The following is a 25,481-nucleotide window of genomic DNA, read 5'->3' on the forward strand; positions in this document are numbered from 1 at the left end:
GCATAATCCGCCATGTGGGCCAAAGTTCCAGTTGTCAAATCTCCGGTTGTGATTGGGTGAGGGGCAGTTGCAGGCAAATCTACGTCACTTGTGTCCCTCAAAAAACCAGAACCCGGCCTTGACACGCAACCAATTTCCAGTGCCCCCGGGAAAGGTTCCGCATTAAAAATATACTCATCCCCATCATCCTCCTCGTCCTCCACCTCCTCTTCGCCCGCTACCTCGTCCTGTACACTGCCCTGACCAGACAATGGCTGACTGTCATCAAGGCTTTCCTCTTCCTCTGGTGCAGACGCCTGCTCCTTTATGTGCGTCAAACTTTGCATCAGCAGACGCATTAGGGGGATGCTCATGCTTATTATGGCGTTGTCTGCACTAACCAGCCGTGTGCATTCCTCAAAACACTGAAGGACTTGACACATGTCTTGTATCTTCGACCACTGCACACCTGACAACTCCATGTCTGCCATCCTACTGCCTGCCCGTGTATGTGTATCCTCCCACAAAAACATAACAGCCCGCCTCTGTTGGCACAGTCTCTGAAGCATGTGCAGTGTTGAGTTCCACCTTGTTGCAACGTCTATGATTAGGCGATGCTGGGGAAGGTTCAAAGACCGCTGATAGGTCTGCATACGGCTGGCGTGTACAGGCGAACGTCGGATATGTGAGCAAAGTCCACGCACTTTGAGGAGCAGGTCGGAGAACCCAGGATAAGTTTTCAATAAGCACTGCACCACCAGGTTTAAGGTGTGAGCCAGGCAAGGAATGTGTTTCAGTTGGGAAAGGGAGATGGCAGCCATGAAATTCCTTCCGTTATCACTAACTACCTTGCCTGCCTCAAGATCTACTGTGCCCAGCCACGACTGCGTTTCTTGTTGCAAGAACTCGGACAGAACTTCCGCGGTGTGTCTGTTGTCGCCCAAACACTTCATAGCCAATACAGCCTGCTGACGCTTGCCAGTAGCTGGCCCATAATGGGACAACTGGTGTGCAACAGTGTCATCTGCCGATGGAGTGGTTGGCCGACTGCGGTCTGTGGAAGAGCTGTAGCTTCTGCAGGAGGACGAGGAGGAGGAGGAGGAGGGGGTGCGAACGCCTACAGCCAACTGTTTCCTAGACCGTGGGCTAGGCACAACTGTCCCGAAATTGATGTCCCCTGTGGACCCTGCATCCACCACATTCACCCAGTGTGCCGTGATGGAAACATAACGTCCCTGGCCATGCCTACTGGTCCATGCATCTGTAGTCAGGTGCACCTTTGTACTCACAGATTGCCTGAGTGCATGGACGATGCGCTGTTTAACATGCTGGTGCAGGGCTGGGATGGCTTTTCTGGAAAAAAAGTGTCGACTGGGTAGCTCGTATCGGGGTTCAGCGTACTCCATCAGGGCTTTGAAAGCTTCGCTTTCAACTAACCGGTAGGGCATCATCTCTAACGAGATTAGTCTAGCTATGTGGGCGTTAAAACCCTGTGTACGCGGATGCGAGGATAAGTACTTCCTTTTTCTAACCAGAGTCTCATGTAGTGTGAGCTGAACTGGAGAGATGGAGATCGTGGAACTTGCGGGTGTGCCGGTGGACATGGCAGACTGAGAGACGGTTGGAGACGGTATTGTTTCCGCCGGTGCCCTAGATGCAATATTTCCGCCTACAAAACTGGTGATTCCCTGACCCTGACTGCTTTTGGCTGGCAAAGAAACCTGCACAGATACTGCCGGTGGTGCGGAAAATGGTGGCCTTACAGTGACGGAAGGGATGTTGCGTTGATGACTAGCTTCATTGGCCGAGGGTGCTACAACCTTAAGGGACGTTTGGTAGTTAGTCCAGGCTTGAAAATGCATGGTGGTTAAGTGTCTATGCATGCAACTAGTATTGAGACTTTTCAGATTCTGACCTCTGCTTAAGCTAGTAGAACATTTTTGACAGATGACTTTGAGCTGATCAATTGGATGTTGTTTAAAAAAATGCCAGACTGCACTCTTCCTAGCATCGGATCCCTTTTCAGGGATTGCAGACTGAGCTTTAACCGGATGGCAACGCTGTGCTCCAACAGGTTTTGGCTTTGACACGCGTTTTGGGCCAGATAGGGGCCCGGCAGATGGAACCTGTTGCGATGTTGATGCCTGCTGCGGCCCCTCCTCCACCTCTGCTTCTGAACTACTGCTGCCTGCACCCTGTTCCCTCAATGGCTGCCAATCGGGGTCAACAACCGGTTCATCTATTACCTCCTCTTCGAGCTCGTGTGCAACTCCGTCTGTGTCACTGTGTCGGTCTGTGGTATAGCGTTCGTGGCGGAGCAACATAGTCTCATCAGGGTCTGATTGTGGATCTGTACCCTGAGAGGGCAATGTGGTGGTCTGAGTCAAAGGAGCAGCATAGTACTCTGGCTGTGGCTGTGCATCAGTGCACTCCATGTCAGAATCTACTTGTAATGGGCATGGCCTGTTAAGTGTTTCACTTTCTAAGCCAGGGACGGTATGTGTAAAGAGCTCCATGGAGTGACCCGTTGTGTCGCCTGCTGCATCCTTCTCTCTTGTTGTAGTTTTTGCTGAGGAGGACAAGGAAGCGACTTGTCCCTGACCGTGAACATCCACAAGCGACGCGCTGCTTTTACATTTACCAGTTTCAGAAGAGGAGGCAAAAGAGCTAGAGGCTGAGTCTGCAATGTAAGCCAAAACTTGCTGTTGCTGCTCCGGCTTTAATAGTGTTTTTCCTACTCCCAGAAAAGAGAGCGTTCGAGGCCTTGTGTAGCCAGACGACGAAACTGGCTCCACAGCTCCAGACTTAGGTGGAATATTTTTATCCCCACGACCACCTGATGCTCCACTACCACTACCATCATTACCAGCTGACAATGAACGCCCACGGCCACGACCTCTTGCACCAGACTTCCTCATTGTTTTAAAAAATTAACCAAAGTAACTTTATTTGTTGCTGTCAAACAACTTACACGGTGAGCTATAACTTCAGTATGATTTCTATATCCCTTAACAGGTTGGTGAGACCACAAGGAAAATCAGGCACAATGTTACACACTCTGTTTTCTGTGGCACAAAATCACACACGCAGGACTGTCACTCAAGCACTAATGTCAATATTATTCTCCCACCTAATTTTTTTTTTTTTTTCTCAGGGAGACTTTAGAAACCAAATAAGATAAAATGTTTTTTTCAGGGACAATTTAGAAACCAAATACTAATAAAAAAAATTAATAAATAAAATAGCCTTTCTATGGCCCACAATTAGAGAGAGAGAGGTGGCACACCCAGGAGTCAAGACTGGCACACAAGCTGAAAGGGCAATATTACTCTCCCACTGTTTTTTTATGTATTTTTTTTTTTCAGGGAGACTTTAGAAACCAAATAATATTAAAAAAAGCAAAAAAATAAATAGGCTTTCTATGGCCCACAATTAGAGAGAGAGAGGTGGCACACCCAGGAGTCAAGACTGGCACACAAGCTGAAAGGGCAATATTACTCTCCCACTGTTTTTTTATGTATTTTTTTTTTCAGGGAGACTTTAGAAACCAAATAATATTAAAAAAAGCAAAAAAATAAATAGGCTTTCTATGGCCCACAATTAGAGAGAGGTGGCACACCCAGGAGTCAAGACTGGCACACAAGCTGAAAGGGCAATATTACTCTCCCACTGTTTTTTTATGTATTTTTTTTTTTCAGGGAGACTTTAGAAACCAAATAATATTAAAAAAATCAAAAAAATAAATAGGCTTTCTATGGCCCACAATTAGAGAGAGAGAGGTGGCACACCCAGGAGTCAAGAGTAGACTGGCACACAAGCTGAAAGGGCAATATTACTCTCCCACTGTTTTTTTATGTATTTTTTTTTTCAGGGAGACTTTAGAAACCAAATAATATTAAAAAAAGCAAAAAAATAAATAGGCTTTCTATGGCCCACAATTAGAGAGAGAGAGGTGGCACACCCAGGAGTCAAGACTGGCACACAAGCTGAAAGGGCAATATTACTCTCCCACTGTTTTTTTATGTATTTTTTTTTTTCAGGGAGACTTTAGAAACCAAATAATATTAAAAAAAGCAAAAAAATAAATAGGCTTTCTATGGCCCACAATTAGAGAGAGAGAGGTGGCACACCCAGGAGTCAAGACTGGCACACAAGCTGAAAGGGCAATATTACTCTCCCACTGTTTTTTTATGTATTTTTTTTTTCAGGGAGACTTTAGAAACCAAATAATATTAAAAAAAGCAAAAAAATAAATAGGCTTTCTATGGCCCACAATTAGAGAGAGGTGGCACACCCAGGAGTCAAGACTGGCACACAAGCTGAAAGGGCAATATTACTCTCCCACTGTTTTTTTATGTATTTTTTTTTTTCAGGGAGACTTTAGAAACCAAATAATATTTAAAAAAGCAAAAAAATAAATAGGCTTTCTATGGCCCACAATTAGAGAGAGAGAGGTGGCACACCCAGGAGTCAAGACTGGCACACAAGCTGAAAGGGCAATATTACTCTCCCACTGTTTTTTTATGTATTTTTTTTTTTCAGGGAGACTTTAGAAACCAAATAATATTAAAAAAAGCAAAAAAATAAATAGGCTTTCTATGGCCCACAATTAGAGAGAGAGAGGTGGCACACCCAGGAGTCAAGACTGGCACACAAGCTGAAAGGGCAATATTACTCTCCCACTGTTTTTTTATGTATTTTTTTTTTCAGGGAGACTTTAGAAACCAAATAATATTAAAAAAAGCAAAAAAATAAATAGGCTTTCTATGGCCCACAATTAGAGAGAGAGAGGTGGCACACCCAGGAGTCAAGACTGGCACACAAGCTGAAAGGGCAATATTACTCTCCCACTGTTTTTTTATGTATTTTTTTTTTTTCAGGGAGACCTTAGAAACCAAATAATATTAAAAAAAGCAAAAAAATAAATAGGCTTTCTATGGCCCACAATTTGAGAGAGAGAGGTGGCACACCCAGGAGTCAAGACTGGCACACAAGCTGAAAGGGCAATATTACTCTCCCACTGTTTTTTTATGTATTTTTTTTTTCAGGGAGACTTTAGAAACCAAATAATATTAAAAAAAGCAAAAAAATAAATAGGCTTTCTATGGCCCACAATTAGAGAGAGGTGGCACACCCAGGAGTCAAGACTGGCACACAAGCTGAAAGGGCAATATTACTCTCCCACTGTTTTTTTATGTATTTTTTTTTTTTTTACGGAGACTTTAGAAACCCAATAATATTAAAAAAAACAAAAAAATAAATAGGCTTTGTATGGCCCACTGAATGAGAGATGGCACACACAGGAGTGGCACACAAGCCCTGACTGAGGCCAATATTTTTCTCCCACTGATTGATGTAGTGTTTTTGTGTTGAGGTAGATTTTAGAACACAAATCAAGAAAAAAAATAAATAGGCTTTCTATGGCCCACTCAGTGAGAGATGGCACACACAGGGATGGCACTGTAGCAGAAATGCCAATCTTAATCTTCCACAAAAAAAACAAAAAACAGGGACTATCCTACAATTACTATCTCCCTGCAGTAATGTAAGCCAGGTATGGCAGGCAGCAATAGGAGTGGACTGATGCACAAATTAAATAAAAAGTGTGGACAAACAAAAAAGATAGCTGTGCAGAAAGGAAGGAACAAGAGGATATGTGCTTTGAAAAAAGCAGTTGGTTTGCACAGTGGCGTACACACAGCAATACAGCTATCACGGAGCCTTCTAGGGCAGCCCAATGAGCTACAGCGCTGAGAGAAAAAAAAAAAAAATGTAGCTTCCAGTGTCCCTGCACACCGAAGGTGGTGTTGGACAGTGGAAATCGCTACAGCACAAGCGGTTTGGTGGTTAGTGGACCCTGCCTAACGCTCTCCCTGCTTCTGACGAAGCGGCAGCAACCTCTCCCTAAGCTCAGATCAGCAGCAGTAAGATGGCGGTCGGCGGGAACGCCCCTTTATAGCCCCTGTGACGCCGCAGACAGCAAGCCAATCACTGCAATGCCCTTCTCTAAGATGGTGGGGACCAGGACCTATGTCATCACGCTGCCCACACTCTGCGTTCACCTTCATTGGCTGAGAAATGGCGCTTTTCGCGTCATTGAAACGCGACTTTGGCGCGAAAGTCGCGTACCGCATGGCCGACAAGCACAGGGGTCGGATCGGGTTTCATGAGACGCCGACTTAGCCAAAAGTCGGCGACTTTTGAAAATGAACGACCCGTTTCGCTCAACCCTAATCCCGGGTCAACAAAGGGATCCCTTTAAAGTTAACCCTAAACGGGTTCAGCAGCAAAACAGGAACAAACAGTTAAGAACTATATACATTTTCATGGTTTCGAGGTTTATTCTTACTCAGGTGGCCTTGGCTCCGGGCCCCCGACTACTGTGGCACAGATACCAGCGGCAGGCCCCGCAGAGACCACCAGGTCACCCGGTGTCTGAATTTGAAGACTGACCCTGCTGGCAAGTTCGGGGGCTACTACAAAGCGCACAGTGGAGACAGTAACGAGATCGGGCAAACCTGGATCAACCACGGTCGGGGCCACAGGTGACACTCCTTCAGGCTCACATCTCTGAACATTCCGGGCACGCCACCCCTGTTCATTCCAGTGACGGGTGTACGTCACCTGATCCCCCTCTCGCAATGGTTCGCCATCCCGATCACAGCAGGGAGTTTCCACGTCATAGCTGGCAACGAAGACGTCAGTCGATAGGCCCGGTTCCTGTATTGAGCCCCATCCTTTCTTTGGGTGGAAGGCCGACACCCTTTCTCGCTTTACCACGTCTTTCCTGCCATGCACAGACTTCTTGCGTTGCGTCTCCCGTGGTTCAACTTCATTTCGCTGTCTCCAGTGCTGGAGCACGCATTGATTGTACTGGTCCCAGGTAAGTATCGCGATGGTGAGACCATCCACCGGAACCCCATCCTGCTCAACCCAGGGGGTGTCCCACCGGAACATCACTCCATCCGGGCCCATCTCTATGGGCTCCCCCCACCTGGTTGGTAGTGGCGGCAACAACTTCCCAATCGCGCTGGGGCCGAGGACCACCCGCTCGATGGTGAACGAAGGATTACTGCTGCGGGGAGGATCGGTCGCGGGAGCGGGATCGAGCGTTGGGGCAGGGGTATCTGTCGTACCTGCGCCTGATGTGGTTCCACCGGTGTCGATCCGGCCCGCTGACAAGAACGCTGGAGTCGGCTGCTGCCCGGACCGCAGCTCCTCCGAGATGGTCTCCTGTGGTGGCTCCGCCCTCCATGGCTCCGTGGTCGGGATAGGTAGGCTTGGCTCCTCCGTCGGCGGCTCTAAGGAGTTCAGATCCTTCACCGGCGGTGGACGCGAGTCCGTCTCTGATGGGTAAGGGCAGGCCAGGATCTCCCCGCTGCTGCTCGAGCACTCGCTGCTCATCGTCGCTGTCGGGCATTCGGCGGCAACGCATGCATCGGACTCCGCCATTTCTCCAGGGCCGAGCTTCTCCATCTCCTGCTTCCCGCCGTTGCGAATCAGGGGGTCGTCCTCTGCTTGAAGGCGGACCCTCACTTTGCAGCCAGAAGCGCAGGGGGCGGTAGCCATTTCTCGCGCCACCCTGGTAGTCTCCTCCCATGGCACGCCCTCCTTCTTCTCTGGCGTAGCAATGGCGACGGCTTTTGGCGCGAACTTTTGGCAGCAAGTGACAATCCACAGTCTTTGCAATAAAGTACAGTCCAAGCACAACAAATCACAGTTCCAAGGCACACATGACCTGATTCTTCAGGCTTAAGTAGATCCTGTTCGTGACGCCAAGTTTTGGAGCGCCCCCACACCGCCGCAGGGCCGAGGGGTACCCGGTACCGGGCCTCTGAGTCTCTGCTCTGGGGTTGTCACGGTGGCTAGACCCGGTCCGTGGCCCTGTCTGTCAGTGGGGGACGTCCGGTCAAATAAGTGGTGTTGTAACGGTGCAGTTGTGGGGTGCAGGTCGCGGTAAATAACGAGGACACCAGGTTGCAGTCTCTTTACCTCTTTACTGAAGATCTCTGAGTCCTCAGTCCAGAATACGGTTCACCAGGCTGCGCAAGTCCGGCCGGTCCAATGGCACTTCCAGAGTTCTCTTCACAGGAGGAAATCTGTGCCTTCCCCCTAGCGCTATGTGTTGTAGTCCTTCCCTGCTGTGCTTACGGAAAGTACCCCACAACTGTTGTGTCTGTTTCTGATGTTCCCTCACAACTCGATTAGATGATGTTCTGCTAATCTTCCGTCCCTTCCTGATGTTACAGTTAGAACGGCACCCGTTTGTCGGATAGGCCTGGAGTTCTTCCGGGACCCTAGAGACGCCCCTCTCCCGCAATTGCCTCCCAAGACTTCATAGGTGATTTGAGTTAGACAGCCCGCCTGAGACTGACTGCCCTGCCGCTGTTTGGAGTATTGCTTGAAGCTGAATGTTATTCTACTCCCTCGGCGTTCCGGCCACCGGTAGTGCGCCTCAGTAGGATGTTGCTTCGATCTTACAGCACGACTCCTACTGGTATTTCTCCTTTTTGCGTGATCCCGTTTCTCACTCAGCACAATCTATCTCGCTTCTAGTCCTTTCTTGGGTCCCGCCGCTTCCCGGAGCTGGCGCGGACCCGTTACGTTCTTTTCAATGCCAAGCCTCTGTCAGGATCCCACCCCTGACAGAGACCCTACTGTCTCTTCCTCCACAACACCCTCTGCCACTAGGTGTTGCTTCGTCCAATCCAGTCAGCTTTCTGATCTAACTTTCTGCCTGACCCCCAGTTTACCCACTATGGTGGGGAGTGGCCTAATGAATAGCACCCTTAGCTCCCCCCGGAGGCCCGGCTGTGAAATGTATTGGTGTCTGTGATACCTGGTCAGATGAACTCCTTCAGTGCCATCGGACGCACCATAGCTCCCCATAGTGGCGGAGCCACAGTACTGCAACGACCAGGACTCTGGGGCGCTGCAATATCATCTCTGCCCAGGTTTTGGCTATGGATCCTGCCAAGCTACAGGCTGTGATGGACTGGCAGGAACCCCATTCACTTAAAGCGGTGCAGCGCTTTATGCGGTTCATTAATTACTATCGTCAGTTCATCCCACACTTCTCAACTTTGGTAGCTCCCTTGGTTGCCCTCACCAAGAAGAAAGCAAATCCCAAGTTGTGGTCGGAGGATGTCTCCAAGGCCTTCCTCTCGGTTAAGTCACACTTCGCTAGCGCTCCCATTCTACATCGCCCTGATGTAGATAAGCCATTTATCATGGAGGTGGATGCCTCATCTGTTGGTGCTGGAGCAGTCCTTTTCCAAAAGGATGCTCAAGGTCGGAAGCATCCATGCTTCTTCTTCTCCAAGACCTTCACACCGGCGGAGAGGAATTATTCCATCGGGGACAGGGAGTTGCTAGCCATGAAGTTGGCTTTCTCAGAGTGGAGACGTCTTGGAGGGAGCTCACTTTCCCTTCCAGGTTTTCACTGACCACAAAAACTTGGTATATCTACAGACGGCCCAGCGGCTGAATTCTTGCCAGGCTAGATGGTCCCTGTTCTTCTCCCGGTTTCATTTTACTCTTCATTTTCTCTCCAGGGAGAAGAACATTTGCGCTGACGCTCTCTCCCGCTCTGTAGTGTCATCTGTGGAGGAGGAGCCTCGGCTTATTGTCCCTTCTGAGAGCCTGAGAACTGTAGCTCCGGTTTCGCTAGAGTCTGTGCCCCCGGGCAAGACTTTCGTGCCAGCGAATTTGCGACCGGAGGTTCTCTCTTGGGCTCACTCGTCCAGAGTGGGTGGGCATTTTGGGACCAAAAGGACATCCGAGCTTTTGGCGAGAACGTACTGGTGGCTGCATATGGCCAGTAATGTTGGGGACTATATTTGAGCGTGCGTTTCCTGCGCCCAGAATTGGTCTCCTCGGCAATGGCCTGCTGGGTTGCTTTACCCCCTACCGGTGGCAGACAGGCCTTGGGAAATGGTCGGGATGGACTTCTTGGTGGGCTTACCCAAGTCGCGTAGCTGCACCGTTATCTGGGTTATCACCGATCATTTCTCTAAGATGGTGCACTTGGTGCTGCTTCCATGGTTTCCTTCTGCACGGGCCTTGGCGGTGTTATTCATAAAGCACATTTTCTGTTTACATGGAATGCCTGATAAAATTGTCAGTGACCGGGGTCCCCAGTTCGCGTCTCGGTTTTGGAGAGAGCTCTGCCGTTTACTCACCATGGAGTTGAATCTCTCCTCTGCATACCATTCCGAGACGAATGGGTTGGTAGAGAGGACCAACCAGACTCTGGTGACATACTTGCAACATTTTGTCTCTGCTAGGCAGGATGATTGGGCATCATTGCTACCTTGGGCGGAATTTGCCTTGAACAACACCGTAGCCGATTCCACTGGGCAGACTCCTTTTCTCCTTAATTATGGCCAGCATCAGCGTGTCCCTGTGCCCATGCCCGTGTCATCCACTGATTCTAGGGTGGCAGACTGGGCGGTGGAGGCACGTGAGGTCTGGGACCGCACACAGGATGCCATCCAGGCCTCCAAGGAGAGAATAAGGGTTTCTGCTGATACACACCGGCGCCCCGCTCCGACCTTTGCTCCTGGTGACTTAGTGTGGCTCTCCGCCCGTAACATCATGCTGCGAGTTGAGTCCACTAAGTTTGTGCCTCGCTACATTGGCCCGTTCAAGGTTCTGGAACAGGTCAACCCTGTGGTCTATCGTTTGGCTATTCCTCCACACCTTGGTATCACTGACACTTTTCACGTTTCCCTCTTAAAGCCCGTTCATTTGTCCCGGTTATCTGAGTCATCTGCCGGGACATCGGGTTCATCCTCGGATGAGTTTGAGGTGAATGCTATCGTGGGGTGCAAGGTGGTACGTGGCAAGAAATTTTATCTGGTGGACTGGAAGGGTCATGGTCCAGAAAATAGAATCTGGGAACCTGTGGAGCACATTCGGGCTCTGCTGCTCATTGCAGCTTTTGAGTGTAGAGAGGCTAAGGGAGGGGGGGTAATGTTAGGAGTCGAGTTCCCGCTGCTGCACAGGGGGAATCTCGAGCCATGTCTGCTGTGGTCTCCCATTCTGCATCGGCCGCAGTGGAGCCTGCTCAGCGGAAATGTCGGTCCCAGCATCTCACTGAGTCTGACATTGTGCAAAGGGTTACTGCTGCCTCTCCAGGCTCTGCTATTGTACCCTGCACTGATCTACGGTGAGCAGGCTTTTCTGGGACTAAGTCCTGCTTTGCACACACTGAGCATGCCCAGGGTAAGATCTCTCAGTGGAGATCAAGGGTCACATGCTCAGGTACTGCAGCAACTTCCATTGGTCCTCCAGGAAGATCCTGTACCTGATCAAGTTCTGTGGCAGCCTTCCATTGGTCCTTCTTGGAAGGTCCTGTAGGTGCTGCAGCTATATAAGGTTCTCATGACCGCACGGCCATGCGCTAGTGTCAAATATATACGAGCTCAGCGCCAGCGTGGTCGTGTGTGTGGTCAGGGACCCGGCTGAAATAAGCCCCTAGAATGCTGGCACCTCCGGTGAGGAGTTTTGTGTATGCAGTCAGGGACCCGGCTGAAATAAGCCCCTAGAATGCTGGCACCTCCGGCGAGGAGTTTATGTGTGAATTCAGGGCTGGCTAATAGCCGATAGAATTCCGGCTCCACCGGAGAGGAGATGCGTGTTGGTTGGACTGCATGACCACTGTCGGATCTACACAGTAGCTGTGTCCCCTGTGAGCTAAACAGGGCACAGCGTTCTCTTTACTACGGGCTCTGTGAAGCAACAGAGTTCGTTTATTCTATTTTGCTTTACCGCCTTACTTAGCAGCAGGTTCTTTCCTGCACGGTGGATCCTGGGTTGCGAACGCACCTATCCCATCTAATAAATATATTTGGTGCGTTCCGCCAACCCTAACACACCAAGCATAGAAATGAATGTGTAAATTGAACAAGAAATATAGTTGGCCTCACTGGTTGTTCATCTGAAGCACTTTTTTCATGATCGCGAAATAGTAGTCAATTGCGTAGAAATTTTGCAGAGTACAGGCAAATTAAACACTTGCTCATCAGTTCTATTTTTACTAGAAAAAAACATTCTCTTAGCAACAGGTGAGAGGCTCAGCAAATCTTTTGTCCTACTACCTGCATAGCACAGTGAGGAGCTGTCATTGGAGTAACAGACAAAATAGGATAACAAGGAGGCGCTGAAGGGATGAATTGTGCAATTTTTTGTGAATTTCCTGTTAAGTTTTTCTAAAAACTTTGTTTCAGTGGAGGATCAGAACTCCTGAATAAGTATTACTTTTAGGAATGGATACAATTTCACACTGATGCATCATATGGCAACACACTGTTAGGGGTCAAGTTCCCACCTCTGCACATGGGGAATCTCACACCATCTCCGCTGCGGTCTCCCATTCTCCTCCAGCCACAGTGGAGCCTGCTCAGCGGAGACATCAGTCCCAGTGTCTGGCTCAGCCTGATACTGTGCGGATGGTTACTGCTGCCTTTCCAGGCTCAGCCATTGTAGCCAGTACTGGTCAGAGGCGAGCAGACGTCTCTGGGACTAAGTCCTGCTTTTCCCTTTCTGAGCATGCTCGGGGTAAGACCTCTCATTGGAGGTTGGGGGTCACATGCTCAGGTACTGTTGCAGCTCCCATTGGTCCTCTAGGAAGGTCCTGAAGTTGCTCAGGTACTGTAGCAGCTCCCATTGGTCCTCTAGGAAGGTCCTGAAGTTGCTGCAGCTATAGAAGGTTCGCATGGCCATGCACTAGTATCAGCTTATGTTATGAGCTTTAGCTACTCAGTGGTCTTGTCTGCTTGTGGTCAGGGTTCGGCTGAAATAAGCCACTAGAATACCGGCACCTCAGGTGAGGAGTTTGTATGTTGAATTCAGGGCTGGCGTAAAGCCATTAGAATTCCAGAGAGGAGGTGTTTGCGTGCTTGCTACTCCCTGACCACTGATTGCTTTTGCTCTGTTAGGCAGCTGTGTTCCCCTGTGATGCTAACAGGGCACAGCGTTTTCCCTTCTGTGTGACTCTGTGATGTAACAGAGTTCGCTTCTACCGCCATATTGTAAATTACCACATAGTCCTCACTATTCTCAATTTTATGGCACTTCTCAAGTAGATATTATCAATTGCGGACTTACATAAACTTGGCCGCATGAAGAGACCCATACCAACAGTTATAAAAACAATTTCTTTATTTCACTTAACCCAATAAAATACATTAATGACAAAACAAAAGACATAAAAAAGACAAAGTGTCCCAGGAATAGATAGGAACGGTCCTGTTCCGGATCTGTTATAAATATACAGTCCAAGGTAAGTGGATATATATATACTCGCCCAAAATCCTATACTATCAGTTTGCTATTATAGATCAGTGGAATAATATCCATAGGGTAACATTTTTAAATCCTGAGCAGCCCGACTCTGCTTTAACAGCTACACCTATTACTGCTAAATTCCCATGTATTAATAAACATCAATTACTGCCTCAAGCCTATATAAATCTCCATAGCATGGGATAGCAGAAGTGAAAACATTAATACTCTAAAGCATATAGAGCGGGGATTACTTACAGGATAGTTGTACCCAGGCGGTAATATAAATACAGGACCGACCGATCTCTCCACGTGCGCCCCGACGCGCGTTTCGCCCGTGAGCTTCTTCCGGGGGCGTGACCCAGTGAGATGGGGATGACTCTTTATGTGGCGAGCGGCCAATCAACTGGCGGGACGTCAAAGGGGGAGGTATTATGGTGTATGTCATTCTAGCTCCCCGGCGCATAGCGTTTCCATCTCCTTCCTGTATGAAAAAGGCGCTTCAGCGCCTGCGCTCCATGGAACGCTGCTTGACACGCAGACGTAACTATAAAGGAGCACACACTGAAGTGCCGGGATTGAGATGTAATGCGCATGCGTTCCGCCAGATAGACATTGGGACGTGTGATTTTTTGGTGCCTGTATCACCGGAAAGTATGCTAATAGAAGTTGACAAGATATAGAAGATAATAGATCGATGGGGTAAAAAGTCCGAGTGCCCAATTCCACCCTATATATACCGACATTTTAAAGTGCACTGATGCTATATATTAACTACAACACCCTAAGATATACAAAAATAGAGAGTGCATATATAGCCCAATATGACCCAGTAATCCTAACCTTATTATACACGGAAATATTGTGCTTGTTATTCCTACAATAAAAAACAAAATATAGTTCATTGTATTAAAAACCTCCCATTAATAGTGCAATCACAACTTGGTGCGACTTTCGTAACGATGCATAGAAAAAAACTAAAATGTCAAAAAATGACATATACTACCGTATAGTTATCCCCATGCAAATAATGCCAGGGGAAGTGAAATACTGCTACCAATAGTAACAAATGAGAGTGCGATAGTGATACAATAAAAACTATAAAAAACCGATTGCTGAAAAAGTGACTTTATTTATAATACTTGTGCTGTGTAAAATTGTTAAAATATTAAATTAATTGGGGAAAGTGCCCCTCTAATATTACTATATACAAAATATATGGTGATAAAGTGCTTAGTGTCCGAACTATATATATTTTTCATATATTATATTATATGGACCGTAATATAATACAGACCCAGGAATTGCTGCATTCATGCATAGTGAACCGATGAAATCATGTAAACTCACAACCCATACTAAATATACCATAAATTAACTTATCATCTAACTAATAATATAAGAGCATCAAATGACATCAGAATCAATAGAGTGTTTCTCATAACTCAATAATACTATTCATTATTAACAATATTTCTCCTATAGACAAAAAATAAAACTATATTAATTATCATTCATTCCATATAGTACCTTACTAGTAATACCACTCATAAAATTAGCAATGAGAACAATGGTAATAATGATAATAGATTTTAAATTATAAATTTCTTCTTGTTTCTAATATTATTCTTCTTTCTTCTATTCTTTCCTGTGCCAGGATTATACATCTCAGACCAGGGTCCTCCTATGCAGATATTCAATACATGGGAATTATTGATATATGCCCGATGAGATGAATGAGGCCCATCGTCCTTAGGCCTAACCAAAATATCAAAAAAAGTAGCCATCTAGAGAAAATATAAAACAGATTAGTACCAACATAATAATACACACAAGAACAACAATTGAATTAAAATTAATAGTCCCTCCCACTTTAAAAAGGATGCCCCTTCATTGGTGTTTTAAAGGAATGCTGCAAATCCAAAGTTTTCATTGAGTCCCTGTGGACTAATGGCTCCCAGACGATAGATCCACTTGCTTTCCAATTGTGCAAGAGCTCGACCTAAATCTCCCCCTCTAAATTCCAAATCTATCTGGTCAATGGCCCTGATAGTAAGATCTCTGCTCGAACATCCGTGATATTTTTGGAAATGTCTAGGTAGAGTTTTTAGGGTACTGATGTCCTCCACGGTTTTGGCTTTTTGAATATCCCTTACATGTTCTCTTGTTCTTATTTTTAATTCTCTGGTCGTGAGACCAATGTAAATTTTTCCACAGGTGCATCTGGCCTGATAGATGACCCCTTTAGATGAGCAATCCAAATATTTTCTTATATCATAAATGCGGGTCCCATCAAAATTTGCAAAGGTAGAGGTCTTTATATGATTTAAACATCCCTTGCAGAGGCCACATGGAAAAAAGCCCACCCGTTTACTCTCTTTTTGTATTTTGTTGACATTTCTCATTGGGTCGTAGTGGCTATGTACCAAAATATCTTTCAGGTTTGCCGCTCTTTTGGCTACAAAAGAAGGTTTTGGAGGTAAGACCTTCTTCAAAACCGGGTCGCTCATCAATATGTCCCAATGTTTAAGAATAATTTGAGTCAGGTCCTGCCACTTGTTGTTATATGTTGATATAAAACGTACCTGATCCATATTTTCCTTCTGTTCCGAATGATTGGGGAGTCCATACAATAGCTGATTTCGTGGAGTCTTTTTGGCTCTTATATATCCTCTTTTTATCGATCTTCTACTGTAGCCTCTTTGGGTGAATCTCACCGCTAGATCTACTGACTGTTCCTCAAACCTCTGTTCATTGGAGCAGATTCTTTCGGCTCGTAGAAATTGCCCAATTGGAATCCCATTTATGGTGGACCTCGGATGTGATGAATCAGCTCTCAATAGAGAGTTGGTGGCTGTTGGCTTTCTGTATATATCCGTTTGGACTCTGCCTTCCTTATCCGTTTGAATTCTAATGTCCAAAAAATCAATCTGTCTTCCAGAAACAAAAGTTAGTTTAATATTCTGGTTATTGTTATTTAGTTTAGACATCAATTTATGGAGACCATCTGAGTCTCCCTCCCACAAAAAGAAAATATCGTCGATGTACCTCATCCAGTTATGAACAGAGTTCATTTCCTGGATGAGGTCATCTTGAAAAATCCTCCTCTCCCACGCTCCCAAAAATAGATTAGCGTAAGCGGGGGCACAGGAGGCCCCCATGGCCGTACCTTGTTTCTGAAGAAAAATATTAGAGTTAAACACAAACACATTGTGGTGTAATAAAAAATCTAGCAAGATAAGAATGAAATTTATCAGGGGGCCCTCCAAATTGCTGGAGTGGAGAAATAATTTGGTGGCTTCTAAACCATCTTGATGTTTGATGGATGTATATAGCGATTCCACGTCGGCCGTGACCATCACCATGTCATCATCCAATGATAGTTGGTCTAGTCGCTGTAAGGCCGACGTGGTGTCCCTAATATACGAAGGGAGGGAGATCACTAAAGGACTCAAGAAATAGTCCACCACATCCGAGATTAATTCGCATAGCCCACCATTACCTGCAACGATGGGTCGTCTGGGAGGGTCCAATGGATTTTTATGAAGTTTTGGTATCAAGTAGAACGTGGGAAGTTTCGGTTTAAATTTTTTTATTTTATCCAGAAAGGCCTTTGATATGATGTTCTGATCAAATGCATTTTCCATGATGTCAATTAATTCTGCCTGAAAGGAGGATATTGGATTGTAACACATTTTGCGATAACAATTTTCATCATCTAATAGTTTGTAGGCTTGTTTTTCGTATAACTCTATGGGCCACACAACTAAATTACCGCCTTTGTCCGCTGGTTTGTAAATTACGTCATCCCAGGATTTCAGATCATCTATAGCTGTCCTTTCCAATCTTGTAAGATTGGATCCTCCCCTCTGAATATGTGCTAATCGTTCAATATCCCTGGTGACTACTTTGGTGAATATATCTACAGCTGGACATAGTCCCAATGAAGGGAATTTTGTAGATTTAGAACCAAAATGTGATGGTATAGCACTAACCTCCGATGTTGTGTTTTCTTCCTCTAATACCATTAGTGCTTCCAAGGCCTCCTGTTCATGTTGATCAGACATCATATCTTTAGCGTATAGTTTTTTGAAGATTAGTTTTCTTGCAAACAGATGGGTATCTTTTATGCATGTGAATACGTCTAAAGGACACGAGGGAGAAAAAGTTAAACCTCTTTCCAAGACACTCAATTGTGTCACTGACAATTCATGTTTAGACAACTTTACTACCTGGTAGCGATCCTTCATTCTCTTGCCTCTTTGGGTTTTATTAAACATGTCAGGGAATCTCCTTTTTTGGCTACCGCTACGTAGATGAAAATCCCGTGTCGGTTCACTTTCACTAGCCGAAGCATTACTCTCAATGTCCGACATACTGGAAGTAATGGATTCATCTTTTTTCTTTGTCAACGATTGTACTTTCTTCCTTGGATTTTGCCATCTATAGATTCTATTAGAATCATAATCTGCAATGTCTCTTTGAAACTTCTTTAATTTCTCCTTACTCACATTTTCCTCCCATTTTGTAATATCCAAATCCAACTCTTTTGACCATTTCTCAAATTGTTCTTTTTGCATTTCCTTCTGGAGGGACTTTTGTAATTCATCCAATTTTTTATCTATTTCCCCCAGAGAAGCTGTGTTGTTGTCTATTAGTATTTGGATAAACTCCATAGAGCACGTAGAAGCAGCCGCCATCCATCTCTTTACCAATGAGGCTTCCCCAAGATCATATGTGGGAAACAATTGAACTCGCAATCCTCGTGGGATAATTTTTTTATCATAATAATTCTCCAAAGTGGTTTTATTCCACCACAGTCTTATCTTCCTTTGTAGAGCATTTCTATATTGAAATATACCATCCTTAATTTCATGAGGGGCATCCTGCGAAACGACCGGGACACTCTGTCTAAAAATGTCAACTGCCTTTGTACGCCAGGCCGACTCCCTGGCCTTTAAATCCATAATTCAGGAACAACTGTCACTACAACAGTAAAAGTTACATAAATTACCACATAGTCCTCACTATTCTCAATTTTATGGCACTTCTCAAGTAGATATTATCAATTGCGGACTTACATAAACTTTGCCGCATGAAAAGACCCATACCAACAGTTATAAAAACAATTTCTTTATTTCACTTAACCCAATAAAATACATTAATGACAAAACAAAAGACATAAAAAAGACAAAGTGTCCCAGGAATAGAGAGGAACGGTCCTGTTCCGGATCTGTTATAAATATACAGTCCAAGGTAAGTGGATATATATATACTCGCCCAAAATCCTATACTATCAGTTTGCTATTATAGATCAGTGGAATAATATCCATAGGGTAACATTTTTAAATCCTGAGCAGCCCGACTCTGCTTTAACAGCTACACCTATTACTGCTAAATTCCCATGTATTAATAAACATCAATTACTGCCTCAAGCCTATATAAATCTCCATAGCATGGGATAGCAGAAGTGAAAACGTTAATACTCTAAAGCATATAGAGCGGGGATTACTTACAGGATAGTTGTACCCAGGCGGTAATATAAATACAGGACCGACCGATCTCTCCACGTGCGCCCCGACGCGCGTTTCGCCCGTGAGCTTCTTCCAGGGGCGTGACCCAGTGAGATGGGGATGACTCTTTATGTGGCTAGCGGCCAATCAACTGGCGGGACGTCACTTTTTCAGCAATCAGTTTTTTATAGTTTTTATTGTATCACTATCGCACTCTCATTTGTTACTATTGGTAGCAGTATTTCACTTCCCCTGGCATTATTTGCATGGGGATAACTATACGGTAGTATATGTCATTTTTTGACATTTTAGTTTTTTTCTATGCATCGTTACGAAAGTCGCACCAAGTTGTGATTGCACTATTAATGGGAGGTTTTTAATACAATGAACTATATTTTGTTTTTTATTATAGGAATAACAAGCACAATATTTCCGTGTATGATAAGGTTAGGATTCCTGGGTCATATTGGGCTATATATGCACTCTCTATTTTTGTATATCTTAGGGTGTTGTAGTTAATATATAGCATCAGTGCACTTTAAAATGTCGGTATATATAGGGTGGAATTGGGCACTCTGACTTTTTACCCCATCGATCTATTATCTTCTATATCTTGTCAACTTCTATTAGCATACTTTCCGGTGATACAGGCACCAAAAAATCACACGTCCCAATGTCTATCTGGTGGAGCGCATGCGCATTACATCTCAATCCCGGCACTTCAGTGTGTGCTCCTTTATAGTTACGTCTGCGTGTCAAGCAGCGTTCCATGGAGCGCAGGCGCTGAAGCGCCTTTTTCATACAGGAAGGAGATGGAAACGCTATGAGCCGGGGAGCTAGAATGGCATACACCATAATACCTCCCCCTTTGACGTCCCGCCAGTTGATTGGCCGCTAGCCACATAAAGAGTCATCCCCATCTCACTGGGTCACGCCCCCGGAAGAAGCTCACGGGCAAAACGCGCGTCGGGGCGCACGTGGAGAGATCGGTCGGTCCTGTATTTATATTACCGCCTGGGTACAACTATCCTGTAAGTAATCCCCGCTCTATATGCTTTAGAGTATTAACGTTTTCACTTCTGCTATCCCATGCTATGGAGATTTATATAGGCTTGAGGCAGTAATTGATGTTTATTAATACATGGGAATTTAGCAGTAATAGGTGTAGCTGTTAAAGCAGAGTCGGGCTGCTCAGGATTTAAAAATGTTACCCTATGGATATTATTCCACTGATCTATAATAGCAAACTGATAGTATAGGATTTTGGGCGAGTATATATATATCCACTTACCTTGGACTGTATATTTATAACAGATCCGGAACAGGACCGTTCCTATCTATTCCTGGGACACTTTGTCTTTTTTATGTCTTTTGTTTTGTCATTAATGTATTTTATTGGGTTAAGTGAAATAAAGAAATTGTTTTTATAACTGTTGGTATGGGTCTCTTCATGCAGCCAAGTTTATGTAAGTCCGCAATTGATAATAAATACCGCCATATTGTGCCACCATTTGCGAGCAACAGGTTTGTCTCCTGAACGGTGGACCCCGGGCTGCGAACGCACCAATAATATCTAAATATACTCGGTGCGTTCCGCCAGCCCTAACACACACAGTCATTAATATAGGGCTATATGAATTTCATGTGCCATTGTCCAGGATAAACAAAAGTGTAAATATCACTGACTCGATAGTCAAGAAGTGTAAAATGGATCTTTTTTTGTCATATACTGCAGTTTCATTCATATTTTTGGGGGTGATTCATTTACTATTATACCTTTTCTAGTGTATATTTTGCCTTTGTCGGGTACAGGCCAAAGTTTCTTACTTGCTCATAACGCATATCTGCTGACCATGATGTCAGAGTATCAAATACACAAGAAATAAAGCTTACACTGAGTGGGACCCAAATAAAAATGACTCTCCTTTGTTAGGCCGGCCTCACACTAGCGAGTTTTACGGACGTATGAGCGCATAAACTACGTCCGTCAAATACGCATTAAACATGGCCCAATGATTCCCTATGTCCCAGCTCCTATCTGCCGTATTTTACGGATCCGTAATATACGGTCTTGTACGGCCGTAGAAAATCGCAGCATGCTGCGTTTGTCACCGTGTTGCGCAAAAAAATCGCCAATGAAAGTCTATGGGTGCGTGAAAAATACGGATTACACACGGACCAGCAGTGTGACTTGCGAGAAATACGCCAGCCAACGCCAGGTGCAAGGAATTGAGCCAAGCCCTCAATCATGAATCCCAGACATGCTAATTAGCTGAAAACGCCACACAGACATCCCGGAAGTCTGGGGCTCGCCTCCACAGAGTTGCATGCATCATGGCCAGTCTAATTAATGTGGACATGCTCCTCATCCTGGTCCAAGAAAGGCCAGAAATATGGGACCAGCGGGATCCAAACTACTCCAACCGGGCCAGGAAAGAGGCAGCTTGGAGGGCCATCTGTGGCCTCCTATTCCCTGATTATGCCCAACGGCCACGTGCGGACCAGACAAGACTAAGTAAGTACACTCATGTATTCCCCAGATTTGACTTTACAAGATGCTTTCCCTACATGATGACTTGAAGAATCATTTTTAGATATCTGTGTCATTTATGTCCATTTTGTCAAATCCCAAAGCTGATTAACAAGGCCAAGTGTTTATGTACATAGGTAATCTTGATGTTGCGCGGATAAATATTTCTTGGTACTCATACCTCGCCCAGAGGGGTGTTGCCCCTTGTCTTTATTTGTCCTAAATTGTCACATTAGGCTAATTCTTGCAGAAGGCATTTTTATTTCACATTCACAATCCGACCTAATGTATGTTTGCAAGAACAGGGTTCTCTCCCCTCCCAGTCTGTGACTGTAAAGTTTCCAACTGTGACCGATATATAGACCACTGCATGTAACCCCTTTCACATCTGCTGCACCATGTAAATAATGGTGCAAGAAACCCCCCCAAAAAAAAAACAAACAAACAAAAAAAATCAAGGACAACTGTAAGAAGCTATGTTCCTACTGATCTTGCTCAATATTTTTGAACATGTAATTGCAGTGGATGATGTAATGACACGATGGCGCAGCATCCGGGACCAATACCGGCGTGAAAGACAGCAGCGGGCAAGAAGTGGGTCATCAGCCCCACTCAAGAAGCGGAAATATATCTACTATGACCGTCTTTCATTTTTGGATGTCAGTATGAATCTGAGGCAGTAAGTAATAACCTCTCCACACATTTTGATTGATAATCAATCTTATCTTGTTATTTTTACGGTTCTTACATTGCCAATTACATGTAAGGATGTGTAAATATAGTGCAAAATATAATGTAAACAAGGCTAAATTCAAAAAGGATCCTGGATGAGAGAGGACCCTGCCCGCCAAACATCACTACCTACTACAAGGGATGGATGAGAAGGTAGTAGGCGAGATTAGAAATGTTCATGCAGTGGTTTGTTAGTTGGTTTGTTACTGGATGTTCTGTGATTGTTTGAAGATGTGGGTCTTCCTGTTTTTGTTTGAGCTTGAAATGTTAGGCCACATTATGATGTGTTGTGATAGTGTTGTTAACCTTTGGTGTGATCCCACAGAAAAATCTGGTATATTCATGTGTGAATTTGAGATAAGAGTGGAGTAGATGTTGGTCTGATATGAGGTTGTGTGTATGTTTTTTGACACAATATAGCTCACAGATGTGTAATTAAACAATGGGCAAAAACGAATCCCTTTTTTTTTTGCTTTTTATTAACAGAACACAGTCTAACCTCACAGAGAGGGAGACCGGGTCGGAATCGGAGGCTCTGATCGATCCTGTAAGTGTTGATGAAGAGGTGGCAGGCCCATCTTTCCAAGCTTCAGCATCCATCCTTGAGGACCCATCAGCATCATCATCACAGCAGGCAGCAGCAAGTGAGGAAGATGCAGCAGCACCACCACCCTCAGCACCACATGATGCTGAAAGGCCTGAGGAACATGCCCAGAGCAGCAGCCCTCCACACCCACTGGTGTCATCCCCACAGGCAGCTGGGCCTTTACGGAGAGCCCGCCGAAGGAGAGAGCTGCAAGCAACAAGAAATGATGTTGACGCTGGGGTCCTCAATTATTTGGCCAGGGCAGCAACGGATGATGGAGAGGAGGCCTTTGCCCGCAGCCTTGCCCGTTACCTTAGACCCCTTCCCCGTGAGGTGAGGCTACGTGTGAGAGGGTGTATGCAAATCCTGATTGATTTAAGCACAGCTCCAAATAACCCCTATGAGGTGTTTGAATATCTTGAGCGAAGGCAGCTTTCCCAAACCAACCTCTTGCGCCTTCAATTCCCTCAACAGGAGCAAGATCAATCAGGATTTGCAGCACCTCCTCCACGTATGCCTCCACCTCAACCCCTCCCACCACCAAATATACAAAGGCCATCAGTCTACCAAATGGCAGCCTACAACCCCCAATCCCAATATGGCAACTTTTCCAGACCCAGTGATGTAGGCTGGTCCCAACCTGGGTTTGGACAACATGGCCATTTTGGGCTTGGGTATGATGCAAGCCAATATGTCCGTCAGCATGAGGCACAGAGACAATTGGCTTATGGACACCACCCAACTGGCCAATATGGACAAGGCCAGTATTCTGTGCCACAAGCCAGTGCATCCTCACAGGATGAAGTCACATTGGCCCAACAAAGGCCCCCTGACCAGGACCCAGAGCAGGCACCATCTCCCCCGCCAACTTACAGGGATTTGTAATGTATTGTTGTTTTGTGGCCTAATCTTTATATTTGTGAGCTGCCTACCATGGTTTTGTGTTATTTTTGGCACCATTTAACCTTTTCTGTTTTTTCTGGTTTTAAACTTCACCCTAAAAAAGGAAAACTAACATATGAAAAAAATATGTTAACAGGGAAACCAAAAAAGGCTGGTTCTTTAAGTAAAATGTTTTTGAAAAAGCTAAATGATGTTTTGGTCAAAATCATTATTGCATCACACACATATTCTAGAAACATAAACATAGGGTCAATAAGGAAACACAACACACACAGTACTTTTTCTGGGGCATAAAAAATTATATTTCACAAAGACATCAAGAAAATAAGAAAATTACAACTGAGAAACAGCATAATCTTGCCAGGGAGTAGAACCCTGAGGAGATACAAAATAATTTGTCAAAACATCCCTAACTTTGACTCCAGAAAGGGGACGGCGCAGAGGAGGGCCATGTGGTGTTGGCCTAATTACACTACGCAACATGTGTTCATCATTACCATCTGCAAAGCAATCATGTATGCGGGTAAAGTTGTGCAAAATGACTGATGCTTTGATAACTTCAGTGACGGTAGCCTCACTGAGCTGTATGGCAGTCTGGAGGACACGCCATTTTGCCACCAGAATACCAAATGCACACTCAACCAGTCTCCGCGCCCTAGAAAGGCGCAAATTAAATATCCTCCGACGGTGGTCCAGGTTGCGCCGGGGATAAGGCCTCATGAGGTGTCTGGTCAGTTGGAACGCCTCATCACCAACCAAAAAAAAAGGCATTGGTTGTGCAGTGGAGCCTGGGAGTGGTTGTGGTGGTGGGAGATGTAACTGGTTGTCACGTAGCCGCTGACCCATTATAGACGAATTGAATACCCTAGAGTCTCCAGTTCGGCCATAGGCCCCAATGTCTACAATTATAAACCTGTAGTTACTGTCAACTACAGCTAACAGTACTACAGAGAAAAACTGCTTATAGTTGTAGAATTGGGAGCCCGAGTTCGGCGGCTTACGTACCCGGATATGTTTCCCATCCACCGCTCCAATGCAGTTTGGGAAGTCACAATTCACCTGGAACCCATGGGCTATTTTGAGCCAATCAGCCTGTTTTGGCTCAGGCATCACAAGGTCCTTGAGTCTATCCCATATTTGCCGACATGTTAAACGCACAATGCCAGAAATGGTTGATTGGCCAATCAAAAACTCCAGGTGGAGTCCCGCAAATGACAATCCAGTGGCCAGGAATCTGAAAGAGAAACACATACCAAAAAATTACATATGGGTCAAGAGTGCACACAAAACATTTCTCATAAAAAAATCCCAAACAATGCTGGGACAAACCAAAATTACAAAGGGAGCTTAACTAAAATATTTTATGATCTTTGTCACATCTGCTTGTGACCTAATGTACACATATTCTGGGTCAAAAATAAAGGAAACAAACCCATAAATACAACAAAAGGTATGTGAGGATGTAGAATACATACCGTAATGTAAGGAGAAGACGTTCCTCGGTGGAGATGGCTTTGCGCATCATTGTGTCCTGAAATGTTATTCCTGGGCGTAATATCTCCAACAATCTGTCAAATGTTTGGATTGTCATGCGGCAGTAGAGATAGAACTTTTCTGGATGTGCCCGCAGAGCTGTATATAGCCGATGAAAATGGCCTTTAGTGAGGCGTTGGGTCAACAGAGGATGCACCCACATTCTTCTGCTCCTCCTTCGCGGATCCACAATCACAGGGTATGGCTGGCCAAACCGACGCGACAAGACCCAGTTAAACAAAACCCGCTGTGTTGGGGTGAACTGCAGGTGGTCAGACATGGTACAAATGTTAACCCAACACTCCAACAGATGGCAAACCACAAAATGACCATATGGGAGGGAGACACCTGTTGTAGGGGCCTTAAATAGGGTTGATGATGGTAATTTAAATCAAGTTCAGCCTCAAAAACCGTTAAT

At 45.3% G+C, this 25,481-nt stretch overlaps 2 protein-coding genes across 2 annotated transcripts in view; both read left to right on the forward strand.

Moving 5' to 3' along the window:
- LOC143774427 (beta-1,3-galactosyltransferase 2-like) overlaps nucleotides 1–25,481 on the forward strand; it is a 153,769-nt gene that overhangs the window by 77,179 nt on the left and 51,109 nt on the right. The window lies entirely within an intron of this gene.
- Nucleotides 21,777–23,962, forward strand: LOC143773290 (uncharacterized). Its single transcript, XM_077260774.1, has 2 exons — nucleotides 21,777–21,988; nucleotides 22,528–23,962. Exons 1-2 carry the CDS (start codon nucleotides 21,786–21,788, stop codon nucleotides 23,510–23,512), a joined length of 1,188 nt encoding a protein of 395 aa, XP_077116889.1. The 5' UTR covers nucleotides 21,777–21,785; the 3' UTR covers nucleotides 23,513–23,962.

Source organism: Ranitomeya variabilis, chromosome 5 (genome assembly GCF_051348905.1).
Source record: "Ranitomeya variabilis isolate aRanVar5 chromosome 5, aRanVar5.hap1, whole genome shotgun sequence".
NCBI classification, from domain to species: domain Eukaryota; kingdom Metazoa; phylum Chordata; class Amphibia; order Anura; family Dendrobatidae; genus Ranitomeya; species Ranitomeya variabilis.

What these genes read in the sequence shown, in the direction of transcription:
- LOC143773290 (XM_077260774.1), top strand. Translation starts at nt 21,786, where the DNA reads ATGTTCCTACTGATCTTGCTCAATATTTTTGAACATGTAATTGCAGTG. An exon ending in GTCAGTATGAATCTGAGGCA is followed by an intron (nt 21,989 to 22,527) that starts GTAAGTAATAAC and finishes TTTTATTAACAG; the next exon opens with AACACAGTCTAACCTCACAG.